This window comes from Bicyclus anynana, chromosome 4 (assembly GCF_947172395.1).
Source record: "Bicyclus anynana chromosome 4, ilBicAnyn1.1, whole genome shotgun sequence".
Lineage (NCBI taxonomy): Eukaryota > Metazoa > Arthropoda > Insecta > Lepidoptera > Nymphalidae > Bicyclus > Bicyclus anynana.
The window spans coordinates 15155362-15170267 of record NC_069086.1 but is presented as its reverse complement, the minus strand read 5'-3'; the positions used below and the strand labels follow the sequence as shown (position 1 = coordinate 15170267).

Sequence of the window (14906 nt, the reverse complement as noted above, 5' to 3'; positions counted from 1 at the left end):
ACAGTGCGCGTGCGTGTGACAATTATGTGCGGTGGATTTACAAGATTTAGGTCCTGGGTTCGACTAAGGTTTTCTTAATTGATCCAGGTCTGGCTAGTGTCTTTGGCTGTGGCTACCACACTGCCGGCAAAGACATACCGCCAAGCAATTTAGCGTTCCGGTAAGATGTCGTGTAAAAACTGAAAGGTGTGGATTTTTATCCACCTAACAAGTTAATCCACTCTCATCTTAGATTAAATCATTAATTACCATCAGGTGAGATTGTAATCAAGGGCTAACTAGTAAAGAATAAAAAAGGGAGATCAAGAAGAGAGAAGGGGAGCGGTAACAATAATTCCTTTATACGCAACTAGATTTTCTATCGCCTCTCGATGGAACCGACACCCAGACGGTGAATCCATGGAATGCTAATTGTATACGTCTCACCATAGTAAACCTTAAAGCCCTTTAAAAAAGAGGCCTTCAAGGTGTTATAAATATACCTTTATAGTTTTGTTGATACATACGTAATTTGACCAATATTTCCAGCAATTAGATTAATTATTATTCATACTTTGTTAATACAGTGGCCCACATTCTCAATAGGTTGTGTAACATCCAATTTAATTAATTGACGTTAATATACAATTAAATGTAATATTACCCTATTTTCATTTAAACAGTATATTTCATTATATTGCAGGTAAATAATTCGTAAAAAAAACACAAAAAGAAGTTGCAACATCATTGCGTTAAATTGTTCAAATTAATGTTCTATTTGCTAACGATTATGAGGTTCTAACGATAATTTTCTTGCAGAACACGTAGCTTTATAACAGGATCCAAAGGTTCCCAAGAACTCGTGAGTGAGCAGTGCGACTGTATATAAATATAAATAAGTGGGAGGGAGATGGGCAAGGCAGTATAACCTTTCGCTAAGGCGTTCAGCTGCTAAGAACGGAGGACAAAAAGTGTTATTGTCAGTGCACTAGAGAACGCTGTGAGAGCATCAAGTTCCGATAACGATAAGTCATATTTGACGTTTTATTGAGTGTTAGTTTGGGAGTATTTGGAGGGACGCAAGATGGCGTTCAGGTCGACAGTGGGTGTTGTCTTTCTGGCATGTTTAGTAGGTAAGTTTGAACTGTTGCGCTTCGGAATCCCATTTCCGTTAAGCACAACGTATGGTTTGCATTTCAATTGCCTTTCTTTTACTGACATATACAGTTAGTATGTACCGTATCATATATCTTTTTTGTTTGGCTTTGATTGGTTTACTTCAAGTCTTCAAATATCAGAGCTATTTAAAAGTTCATTTTCTTTATCATCGGTTGACCTTGGCGAAACTTACGCTATCAACAGTCTATTAACAAGAATCTGACATTCAAACATAAGCCATTTAGAATAATTTATACGTATTTTTAAACGCGTTTGCGTAATCTGATGTATGTGTCGTGTGTAATATCCTGTTATAAGGCTAGCAATAATCGTAACCGTGTTAATAAACTTATAATTCGTAATTTCCAACGTATGTGGAACATTATTTATGTCATTATGTCAGTAGTTTATATTTGTAAAACTAATTTAATCATAGAAACGTGATTATTTATTAAGCTATTTAATTAATAATAATTATTCATCGATTTTAGTTGGGAAAATTTCTTGGCACAGTTTTCCAAGGTGATCTCGTCTAAAGGTGAAGTCATATGGGAATGATGGCATGTAACCCTGATCCGTGCGTGATTAGATTACCTATTAATGTCGTTATAGGTATACATATACATACTATTGTATGAATATAGTTTAAATGTTTATTAAGTCTCTAAAGGCTATACAATGATTAAGCCTTTCAGAAAACAACCTGGAAAATGCTTTTTGTGGCATATTCATTGACAGCATAGTCAGTTAACATCAGTTGAGTTATCAGTCAAACACTAACTAATCAGCAGGACAATTCACTAACTTTGACGTATGTTAGTTGACATATACGAAATTGTGATTGAGAGATACTGACAACCTGTCGTGGATATCATACAGTAGTAGGTTGTTTATAAATACCAAATTAGTGAATAGATCAGCTGATGAACATAATAATAATTTTATAATAAAACATTATATATTTTATAATACGAGGTCATGCTACTCTCTAGCCTTTAATATTCCCCAAAATGTACCGGAAAAATCATAAACATTGGTACATTTTTCATGAAATTTTTGATATTTTGATTCAATGACAAGTCCTTAATTGCGATCCCAATGACGATGCAGATAGAATGATAGCGAAGTTTATTCTTCCCATGCCTCTGACCATTCTACATGGCATCATACTAGTGCTTTAAGCCGTTTGGCGGGATGGTACGTATTTGCCGGTAGGATGGTAACTAGCCACCAGACATACTGCATGCATTGACCTGACCCGGGAATCGAATCCAGAATCTCTCAGTTAAAGTCGACAGATTCACCAACTGCGTCAGAGGTTTCTACATATAGATTATTTTATTAAGATTTTCTTCCTCGTCTATAATAATCCATACTAATATTATAAAGCTGAAGAGTTTGCTTGTTTGTTTGTTTGATTGAACGCGCTAATCTCAGGAACTACTGGTCCGATTTGAAAAATTCTTTCAGTGTTAGATAACCCATTTATCGAGGAAGGTTATAGTCTATATATTATCCTGGTATTCCTACGGGAACGGGAACCACGCGTGTAAAACCGCGCGGTGTCAGCTAGTACTGAAATAAATACAAACTATTCGAATCTAGAGTTTGCAAGGTCTCTAAAAACAGCCTTAGTTCTAAATGTCAATATGATTATTATGAATATTGGTTGGTGTCAGCTTTCGAGCGGCTTACGTAACAGAGAAACTGACAAAATAAAACATTGCTACATATCTTTGTTCACTTAGCGTTATAGCTAAATAAATAAAACTACATTGACCTTCAGTTAACAGCGATTGTGTGCGTAAAAACTGAAAGCCGGTGCATTATTTTAAATAGTAATCTTAAGCAATAACGTTATCTGATAGTCGAAAGTATAAAACACAAAGGTCAAAATATGCCAACTAGCTTAAGTTCAAAATTCGCGTTGTATTTTATATCCTAAATTAAATTTAGGTATTTTTTACATTATACAAAGTTAGTAGTAGTAACTAGTTAAGCATTTTTTAAAAAAGCTCGTCTGGGGATGTACTATAGTCATGTTTATTTCTGCAGCCCAATAGTCTTGTTGTGTTCCAAGCTGAAGTACATGGTTGTCGGTGTAATTACTCGCTTATGAGGCTTAACACAATTTGTCTCCGTTTGATAGACATATTGCTGCGTGTTGTTTATTATTAAGCGACGTCCCACGGTTTCATCTACGTAGTTCCCGTTCTCGTGAGAATACGAAGATAAAGTATGGTCTATGACACTCACAAATAAGGCTTTCTAGAATTAAAATATATTTTTTTAAAAGGTTTAGTAGATCGAGAGATTATTCCTACAATACCTCAAACTTTACTTCTCTATAGTATTAGTATAGATTATTGAAGATACATCTGCTTGATCTGGAAAATGGTATCATCATAGAAAAGTTCATATATGGGTAACATTATCAAATGTGTACATCGACAATGTAGTTCAGTGTAAACATTCTATATTTTAAATGATGATTTATTTGTCCTAGTATTGGAGAAGTAACAAGTGTACTTATCTGTAAAACTCCTTACATTAGTATAGGGTAACCTTTATAACACGTAATGTCAACATGATCGTATTTAGACATATGCTTACGTATGTGTCGTTAGGTAACGGAGCGACTGTCTCTTGTTGCTACATTGTTTTGTTCTTATAGCTGATCTGTTAGTGGAACATCACGGCTTTATTTACCGTAAAATATTTATTAAATACGAGTATATTAGGCCTAAATTATTTCAACTTAGGACATGAAAACTGTTTATGATCTTTAAAAGTAATTATTATATTAAAATGCATTAATTATCAACCAAACTTTTAAATGTTTACTGAGCTTATAATTATAGTAATAAAAAGAAATAATCAGTCATCAGATTACGAGTATTAATTAATGTTACAGTGAAAGTTGATGATAATCTCTTCGTTTTAAAGCTTAATTGGAATTATTAAGTTGAAAAACATTACAGTGCACTTTCATTCGTTATTACGTCACAGTATGTGTGTCGACAGAGTACGTGAAAATCATAATATGAGAAAAAACACATTTTGAAATAAAATCTGAGATATAAAAAAGGCTTTTAAGGTACATTTGATTAACCATTATGGTTAGTTAGCATAGTAGTTTTTATTGTGACATTAATTCGATGTTACATACTACGAGTATGCATATTATAAAATGTATTTAAACTCATAAAATAAATAAATAAATGGTTTTATTTAATTTAAATTAAATAAATAGAGATGAGATAAATGAACCATAGAGATGGTTAAATGAAACGCATTTTTTATATTTTGAATCAAAAACCTATTACAAATTTCTAATCACTATTTCTGACTTTCAAACCCTTCTGGGATTATTAATCCAAGCTTTGTTAATGCAAATTTAATTGAAAAAAATCGAAACACTACAAGATATTATGATGAATAATTTATTTATTACATAATTTAAAGCACTCTAAAGCTAGTTCAAAAGAAAGTTTGTGTAAACGGCCTTTCAATGATATTGAACTCGAATAGGAAGTCTGGGCCCTCAATGCAAACCGCTATCAATAAAATATGCTCATGCCACCGTCAGGAAATGTTGCCTATAGCCGCACCCGATACATTCACGAAATGTTTATAAATATAAATGTATTATATACTTGCTATATTTAACTATATTATTATTTTCTCATTGAAACTAGCTTGCACTTGAACTCAATGCCAATGCCTGTAGGATGTTGTTTTAGTTTGTAGTGTTCTTTTTTTAAAGTGTAGTGTAATGAAGGAATTTGAAAGTAGTTAGGCGACTAATCATAGGTAACTTTGTTGTGTATGGAACGGGATTGGATAGCTTTGTCGCTAAGTGTACCTGGGCCTTGTTTTTTTTTTGGCTTGTATTTAGAATATGTCACTAGCGGAAGTATACATGTAATTCAGGTTTGTCGGATAATTATTTTGCCAAATTTTATCTGATATAATACATAGTAATGAAAGACACATATAGATTATAACAAAAATTTGAATTCTGAAAATCATTTAGTAGCCTGATGGCCTTTTGGTGTTTATTCATTTTTTAATTTTTAGTATGTTGGCTAAAAGTTCAGACAGTCGGTTTAAAATTTTAGTATTTATATACTTAAATGAATAATCAAATTGATGATTTTTCGACTATTATAAAATCTTTTCATGCATTATTTTATTTTATTCGTATCTCAAAGGCGGAGTTATCAGTGAAAGACTTAACTGTTTTCAACATTTCCAAGAGTTACCATCAATCAATTTACATAAAACCATGACAAGTTATACAATTAAATAAATAACATTTTAGTTTTCGAGTTCATTGCGAAAAGACAAACAGTGCAGAATAGATGTTACGATTAATTTGTTTTTTCAGGTATTTTTACTGATGAACCAATCTCTTATAATATATCTGTTAACTTTCAGTATTAGCGTCATCAGCAGTACCAAAGAACTCAAAGCGGAAGCCGGCGAACGCGCCGGCGCGGGTTGCGGAGGATGCTGAGAGAGATGCGGAGATCACAAACTCTTGTCCCGAAGATGGATACTTCGCGGACGCCGAACAGTGCGACAAATACTATGAGTGCAGGTAAAGGATGACAAACAACAACAGTTTCAAAAGATTCAAATCTAAATAGTGATAGTAGTAAATGGGCCCCAGGAACAAAATATTTATTCATGACCATACTGTTACATCAAGCGAGTCGCAGGGATTCGCTGGATGCATTCGGCTCAGTATCGTGATGTTTGGAAGTCCCTACAAAAGGCCTATGTCCTACAGTGGACGTCCATCGGCTGACATCATGTCAGCCGATGGACGTCCACTGTGATGATAATGATAATACTGTTAAAGTGTTGTGTACCACTTCAATCAAAATAATATGTCTAAAAGGAACTTATGACTATGCCTTATAGTTAATAGTATTAATATTTTTTTTATTTAATGCTAAGAATACTGAATACATCAAAGAAGTTATCAAATAAAGTATAAATCAAGTTTTATTTTTAACCATTTCTAAGGAATCTGTACCTAATCTTATGTTTCGTCAGTAGAATGACGAATAAATTAAATAAATTAAAACTAAGAATTACAAATATATTAATAAATATATTTATCAAATTAAGAAATTAATCGCAAAAGACTCGGCTGAGTGCGATGTACAATTGCTGATCAACTTTGCTTAACCTATTCCCGTACGATATTAGAATACTAAATAGTATTACCGGTTTGTATTCGTAGTTATAAGTTAAGGTTATCCACTACTATAATAAAGCTATATTGGGGCAATGTAAAGTAAATTAAAAATATAGCTTATGCTGAGATTCATACCCGTACCTAATTGTTTTGTATCTACCTACTACTAGTAATTAGTAAATAATGTAAAAAAAACTATAACCCGACTACGTAATAAAGTGGTCTTAAACGGACGAAACGAAGATATTTCTGATAGCAATTGGGAAATGCATAGACTCTAAAATGTTTATGGTAAGGCCATGGTAGTTTTTAATCTTTATTATTTATTATGGACCAATTTGAATCAGTAAATAAGTCAGTAAAGTATATAGATAGCTAAATAATAATTATTACTACGTTATACCAGGTTATACTATGCAAAGTACTCTGGTTTCTCGCATAGTTGCCTAAATAGTAAGGCAATATTTGCCATTATTTTTAAATATGACTAATATTCCCATTTCCCTGCAACTATGTAGTTAGAAAAGACTGTGTTAGTAGTGTACGACAATACTTTCAGCGGGCGGGATTCCAACCACGACCCCTCGCTAATAAGTCCGGCCCCTACCGTTGAGCTGTTGAGGTTTTTTTGTACAGAGTGACTAAACATTTTCTCAATCAAAATTTAATGGACATGTGACATCATTTGTTAACAAATAACGCATGCGTTGATGTCTTTTGTACGTACAACATGAATGCACATCATGAGAAATCCAATATTCAAAACTGAGATAATATTTGAAAGGAATTTTCCTTATTTAATTTTGACCAATGGATTTATTTGCAATCACTCGCGGTATTCAAACATACGTAAGGATGAGTAAGGTTAACCTTTATAAAGTTCACTTGTCAATTTATTGAAGTTTTTGTTCTTTTTTATGTGTTTTTTTTTTGCCAATGATCTGGCGGAATTTCCCAATAAGATTCAAAATATTTATTTTGAAAGTGACCCTTTAACAACTTTATTTATGCTGAAACAAAAAATATATTGATATTAATAGATGCACAATGGTTATGTGGAAAGGTAAAGCTATTAATTTTCCGTGAAAAGAAGAAAGTTAACATTTTATATGTTCATAAAAATATTTATATTTTATATTTCATTCCTTATTTTTTTGGAGTTTACTCTTTATGAATCGATTTTTCATATATAGCCCCCGGTATAAAAAAATATGGGCAGTAAAATTCGATGAACGAATGACAGCGTTACGTTTTGTGCGCAACCTATTCTGCGCACCTTTCTGCGAGCGCACACGCCACGGCGTTCTGCTCCTCGGTTGCGCACCTTTCACTTTTCAGGCCTTAGTATTGAGACGCACGTGCGCTTCGGGTAACATACACCTATATAGACAGTCGATCTAAAAGAGTAAACTCCATTCGTGCGTCGGAGCTGACACACACTTTTTTATTTAAAGTTATAAGCTGTAAGTTTTGCTTAATTTTTCTAATAATAATAAAGTATTATGTTTATTTCAGAAATGGTGAAATAATCGAGAAGCTGTGCCCCGATGGTATGGTGTTCAATGACTACGACTCCAACGACGAGAAGTGCGACTTACCGTTCAACATCGACTGCTCACAGAGACCTAAACTTCGTAAGTATCGTCGTCGATATCAACCCATATACGGCTCACTGCTGAGCTCGAGTCTCCTCTTAGAATGAGAGGGGTTAGGCCAATAGTCCACCACGTTGGCCCAATGCGGATTGGCAGACTTCACACACGCAGAGAATTAAGAAATTCTCTGGCGTGCAGGTTTCCTCACGATGTTTTCCGTCACCGTTTGAGACACGTGATATTTAATTTCTTAAAATGCACACAACTGAAAAGTTGGAGGTGCACGCCCCGGACCGGATTCGAACCCACCCCCTCCGGAATTGGAGGCAGAGATCATATCCACTGGGCTATCACGTCTACCACTACGTGATGATCCAATCTAAGATGGAAGCGGGCTAACTTGTTAGGAGTAGGATGAAATTCACACTCCTTCTACAGGACATTGTACCGGTACGCTAAATCGCTTGACGATACGTCTTTGCCTGTAGAGTAATAACTAGCCACGGCCGAGGCTTCCCACCAGCCATACCTTGACTCATTAAGAAAATCCCAATCGGCTCAGCCGGGGATCGTACCCAGGACTTCCGCCTTGTAAATCCACCGCGCATACTACTGCGTCACGGAAGCCTAGTAGTCAAGGACTAACTTGTTGAGTATAATAAGAAAACAGATAATAGTGATATGATGACACACATCATTAATATTTTAATTTAGTCGCGCTTTGTTTAAATAACTAAGAACATATATTAAGTATGCACGATTCCAATTCGCATTGTTTAATATTGAAAACTGTTCAAATGCTTTAATTTTAATTCTTTAGGATTATCAATTATCATTGATTTAATATTGAATTATGGCAGTAAAATAGAAATCTACAAGAATTATCTCGTATATACATAAACATATCTATTTTAATTGAATTTATAATGATTCTTATTACAATTATTACTATTTTTGCGCTATTATTTGCAATGATTGTAGTGTGTTTTTATTATTGTTATTCATTAGGATCGAAGGGCGTCTTAAGTTGATATCATAGTAATTTAATCAAATTGAAATTATAATTAAAGTTAAAAGCAATTAACAAACTTTAAGTTTGTTTCTGTTATCTTTCCTAGTGATACTTCAAATTAAAGTAGTACTTCAAATATTCCTCATAATCTCCTAATCTCCTGTCGTAGACTACAACAATACATTAAAAAAAACTCTCTACATTACTAGCCTAAGGATTTATTTTATCATCATTATCAACCCATATTCAGCTCATTGCTGAGCTCGAGTCTCCTCTCAGAATGAGAGGTGTTAGGCCAATACTCCACCGCGCTGGCCCAATGCGGATTGGCAAACTTCACTGTTCGAGACACGTGATATTTAATTTCTTAAAATGCATACAACTGAAAAGTTTGAGGTGCATGCCCCGGACCGGATTCGAACCCACACCCTCCGGAATCGGAGGCAGAGGTCACATCCACTGAGCTATCGCAGCTCAGGATTTATTTAGGATTTATTTATTCTATAAATAATATACCATTATTTTTATTGTTTATTCTATAAATAATATACCATTATTTATAGAATAAATAAATCCTAAATAAATCCTGAGCTGAGCTTATATATATACACGTAAAGGGAATTATGTATTAACTTATTACCTGGTTATATATTAATACAATTTATTATTTTGTATTACCTATAACAAAATCGTACTATGGTTCATAAAAGATCCTAGATAACAAAGGTCAAAACCCACGTGAACATGGATGCTAATCATTTTATATACCACGTGTTTGTCATCGCAACCCGTTGGTGGCATCAGTATTATAATGATCTCTGTGCTAAAGGTTAACTTTGCTCGGAACAACTTTCCAATCTCAAGGGAGCTGCGACCTTGGTGGAGTCGGAATTTATTGAATAACAGCTTTTGTAGCTAAATGGATTTAGTAATGTAGACAGAACAACAACAGAATTTCCAAAAAAAAATTGTCTGGTCTGAGTTTTTATTCGATTTTAAACAACAGTATTGCTATGTCAAAATATGGAGACAAAAGTCCTGGCTAATAATATTCTACACTAATTGTCCATTCCAATTTAATAGTGTACTAAGTCATTATTCAGTATTCTACCAATTAAGTTCATCACAATTTTATGTTCCGTATTACTGACAAAATATAAAAGGCCTATCTTCAGGGATAGGTCTTTTATATTTTCGCTAAGAAATCACGAGCTATACAATTAATTTTAGAACTATATTAATTTATAAGTTATAATAATATTGTCAATTAGCTCTAAGGTTCAATTGGTATAATTTACCTCATCGGGGGATAAAGTAAAATTCGAGAATACAAACAATATTTTCAATCTTCAAATGTATCTGAAGAGTAGATATCATCATCTCCTATATATCTAATGTAATAAAAGGATTATCATCTAAATTAGATCCTGTACCTCGTTTAGTTAGTAGTACCTCGTGCTCTGTTAGCAGCTAGTAGGTGTTAAAAAGACCTATTCGAACATCATAACACAGAGTAATTCGTTAAATCGTTGACAACAGTCAACTTTAACGCTAACTTCAAGCAGAGGCGTCCCAAAAACGTCCTTTATGATCCAGACGATGAAATGACGACCGACAATACTTCCCGGGCAACACAATCACAAGCATCACAACATCTTCGCCGGCGAAGACGAGGTCCCCGATATCTAACGTCACCCGGGTTTTCTAACTCACGATCTCGGGGGCGTCCGGACTGATACACTCAGGTCACAGTTACACCTTCCCGAATGGCCCTCTCAGTCGAGGTCCGAGTCTCATAGGAGACGCCTTTAGAGAGCCGTTCTGTCCTCTATCTTTATTTCAGCCTTCGGGTCTCATCAGGCGATGCTTCTGCGCTCGCCCAAACCCCCCGGTGACGCCGTAGTGTCCCACATGGGGCCATCGGCACTTACTCAACACGAAAAAAAAATCGTTGACTAAAACTGTAGGACGTCAATAGCTTATGTTCTCTCAGTTACTGAATTTCATAGCATTATGTTTTTTACAGAGACACCAATCCCGTCCCTCCACTGCGTCCGCCAGAACGGCTACTTCTCTCACGAGGAGCCTCACGAATGTGGCAAGTTCTACTACTGCGTGGACGGCAAGTTCAACATGATCACGTGCCCCAGCGGGCTCGTGTACAACGACAAGAGCGGCATCTGCACCTGGCCTGATGAGGCTAAGAAGAAGGGATGTGGTGCTGCTGGTATGTTGAACTAGTTGTTCTATTTGCATTACCAATTTTAACCACCATTATCACCATTATGCGCTTGCTGGAAAAGTGTTATTTAATGTATTACTTGCTAAAAAAATGCTACGAGTATTCAGTGGCGTGCACTTTATACATGCATTAAAGTACTGCGTACCCTATGAGATGTTTTTCATAATGCTTATCAAGTATAGATTTGCCCAAATTAGTTAATTTTTCTTACTAGTGTATACCCTGATCGACAATGTTATGCACACCACTGCGAGTATTTAACACGATCGTATCAGGTTGAACGTTAGGTTTTTTGTGATAAGTTGAGTTAACTACGTTATTTTAATTTATTAAATGGTTTAAGTGATAACTTAGGCGATTTTATTTTTTGTTGGGATGTTAGATTGATGAGCACAAATCTCACTACCGTATGTATATTTTACAAACTGAAATACATCACAAATATTTGCTTGTTCAAAGTATAAATTATATTATCTCGTCGTATTTCATAACGCAATATCTTACTAGTAAAATTCATACAGAAGAATTACAATTACATTTTCATCATGTATTTACATTTCATCACATAGTGATGAGAAAATCTTACAAAACCGAAGAACTTATAATCAAGGTCATAGACACTCCTTTGCTGAGTTTGTTTGAGAACTCGCTCAATTTGCCAGGTCTAACTTGTAATATATTCTTCTAGTAGAAAGAAGAAGCAACAACAAGATCGTAATGTTCCTGGACACTTTACAAGGTAGGTTAAATTCTAATAAGTTTTCTTTGTTTTACAGATGTGTTCCAATTCGACTGCCCCGCTGTGAACGAGACCTTCGGTCTGACCCACCCCCGTTACGCCGATCCTGATGATTGTCAGTTCTTCTTCGTGTGTATTAATGGTAACACGCCCCGCCGGTCGGGCTGCAAGCTGGGACAGGCCTTCGATGACGTCAACAAGAAATGCGAATGGGCGAGAAAAGTGCCTGAATGGTAAGTTTAATAAGTGTTACATTTGTTAATTATCTAACTAGTTCTTACCTTTTACCCTTAAGCGGGTAGATGATGATGAAGACATTAGTGGTGTCGGAATAACAAATTATTTAAATACTAGCAGATGGCACGCGGTTTCGCCCACGTGGTTCCCGTTCCCGTAGGAATACGGGGATACGTTATAGCACCCGGGGTTAGGGTAGCTTCCCAACAGTGAAAGAATGTTTCAAATCAGTTCAGTAGTTTCGGAGGCTATTCAATGCAAAAAAACACACAATTGAATCTTTCCTCTGTAATATTAGTATAGATTATACCTGACTGGTTTTATGGTGGTAACTAATAATCTAACAAAAGACCAGAGTTAATTGAGTCACTATAAAATCTTGCCTCGACCCAATTAGCTGAGCTTAGTATCTATATTTGGATCCCACAGCATCTCAAGCCAGTGAAATCGATAAAACCTGAATTATTAGTCCTGTGGATAGCTAATGTTAGCTTGACGAGATAAAAGATTTACTACTACTACTACTACAAGAAGGTTTACATGAAAATCTTTCAGGAAATTCCTACTAGCAAAGCATAGAAAATCAGTATGTTTATGACCGCATTTTTTGTGTCCTCTTATTATTGATACCGTGTGTACCTTCTGTTTCTTGTTTCTTTGTAGCTATAGGTACATATCTATACTAATATTATAAAGCTGAAGAGTTTGTTTGTTTGTTTGGTTGAACGTGCTAATCTCGGGAACTACTAGTCAGATTTGAAAAATTCTTTCAGTGTTAGATAGCCCATTTATCGAGGAAGCCTATAAGCTATATATTATCCCCGTATTCCTACGGAAACAGGAACCACGCGGGTGAAACCGCGCGGCGTCAGCTAGTGAGTTTCTAAATTATCAACCATTTTACAACTTACAAGACTGTGAAATGAGAATAACATTGTTATTGTTTACAGCGCTGAATGGTACAAGGGTCAGCTGACGGACGCCGAGTTGGACGCGCTAGAGAACCCTCCCACCCCCAAACCCAAGCCCGCCGGCTCGCCATCCCGCCGCAAGCCCAATCGCCCCGGCAAAGGAAAACAAGTGGTTGTCGAGGACGAGGAGTAGTGATTAGTGATAGTTTTAGCGTAATAAATGATAAGTTTCTAAAGTACATGTTCGGTTTTATTTTGAGTCCTTCATGAACCACATTATGTGAATGGTTAACGTTTTAATATTATTTATTTATTATCATAACTTAAAAGCTAGCCTTACAGGTATTATAAATCTAAAACTGAATTTTATTTACCTAAATATATGTATACATTTAAAAATTAATACTACTTACTATTAACGAGACCAACCACCACTTCCGTTTCCCGTTTTGTTAAACTAACTTGAACTCCATTCAGGGAAGCAAGAATTTATTTGCTCTTATCAACAAAGGAAAATGTGCACAATCTTTTCTGAAAAAATTATTTCTGAAAAATTGCGTACAATAACCAAACAATTTTTTATTAAAACAACAGTTTTAATTTTGTGAATTGCGTCATTACAGCAACTTTTATTTGATTACCATGTAGTGCATTGGGTGATCTCTGATTTCAGCATCCAAGGTCATGGGTTCGTCACCTAGTCACCTAGAGAATATAAATTTACAAATGGTATAAGTGGGGAATATTATTTGTCGTCGTCGTTATCAACCCATATTCGGCTCACTGCAGAGCTCGAGTCTCCTCTCAGAATGAGAGGGGTTAGGCCAATAGTCCATCACGCTGGCCCAATGCGGATTGTCGGACTTCACACACGCAGAGAATTAAGATAATTTTCTGGTATGCAGGTTTCCTCACGATGCTTTCCTTCACCGCTTGAGACACGTGATATCTAAATTATTAAAATGCACACAACTGAAAAGTTGGAGGTGCTCCGGACCGGATTCGAACCCATACCCTCCGGAATCGGAAGCAGGGGTCATACCCACTGGACTATCACGGCTCTTTTATTATTTGTACTCAGCAATTTTTGACTGGCCATTTGATATACTTACGTTAGGTGCTTCAGAAAGAACGTTAAACTGTCCGATCCGGTCGTTATTATTGTAGTAAAGGTTACAGACTAATATTGTCACTCTTAACCCAGAAGAGCAGCATAATGGGGTCTATGCTCTACATCTTCTATATAAAGAGGAAGGCCTAGTCCGGTGGGCCTTTTAAATAATTACTCTGTTTGTTATTAGTAATAGTGATTTTGCTATTTGTAAAATATAATTCTTGAAACGCCTAAATTAAACTCATCAGCAATTCTTCACAAACTATCATTTGATATAAGTTTAAAAATGTAATGAATTTTCTCTTAATTCATCAATTTCAATATTGTAATGTTACATTACATTACTCACGTGTGCCGTAATGTCATGTAAAACGCACATGTGCTGTAATGTAATTTAAAACGTTTATCATCCGTCTAAAACGAACGGCACCTACTTTTTAAAATCTTAGCAATGAGTTTTATGGATAAAATTAACTTTGTGAGATAAAACTTATTAATAAGAAAAACATAATACATAACAATAATTCTCGATGTTCGATGCAAGTCCAAGTCATTCCACAAACACACTGTACAACCTGTCACCTACAAAATCTTTAGATTGTTTCAGCAGACCCCTTTTTTGCTTAGTCTACTGGAATATGGACACATATAACGAATATTAGTGACTGGCGGACGCCCGCGACTTCGTCCGCGTGAAATTTAGTTTTTCA

At 35.3% G+C, this 14906-nt stretch overlaps 1 protein-coding gene across 1 annotated transcript; it reads left to right on the top strand.

The window, feature by feature from the left end:
- Positions 1–941: 941 nt before the first annotated feature.
- On the top strand, positions 942–13321 carry LOC112057162 (protein obstructor-E-like). Its single transcript, XM_052881213.1, has 6 exons — positions 942–1112; positions 5578–5740; positions 7862–7980; positions 10980–11180; positions 11972–12167; positions 13122–13321. Exons 1-6 carry the CDS (start codon positions 1064–1066, stop codon positions 13273–13275), a joined length of 882 nt encoding a protein of 293 aa, XP_052737173.1. The 5' UTR covers positions 942–1063; the 3' UTR covers positions 13276–13321.
- The last annotated feature ends 1585 nt before the right edge of the window (positions 13322–14906 follow it).

Coding starts and splice junctions, on each gene's coding strand:
- LOC112057162 (XM_052881213.1), top strand. CDS start 1,064: ATGGCGTTCAGGTCGACAGTGGGTGTTGTCTTTCTGGCATGTTTAGTA. Junction 1,113..5,577: donor CTTTCTGGCATGTTTAGTAG/GTAAGTTTGAAC, acceptor GTTAACTTTCAG/TATTAGCGTCATCAGCAGTA. Junction 5,741..7,861: donor GACAAATACTATGAGTGCAG/GTAAAGGATGAC, acceptor TGTTTATTTCAG/AAATGGTGAAATAATCGAGA.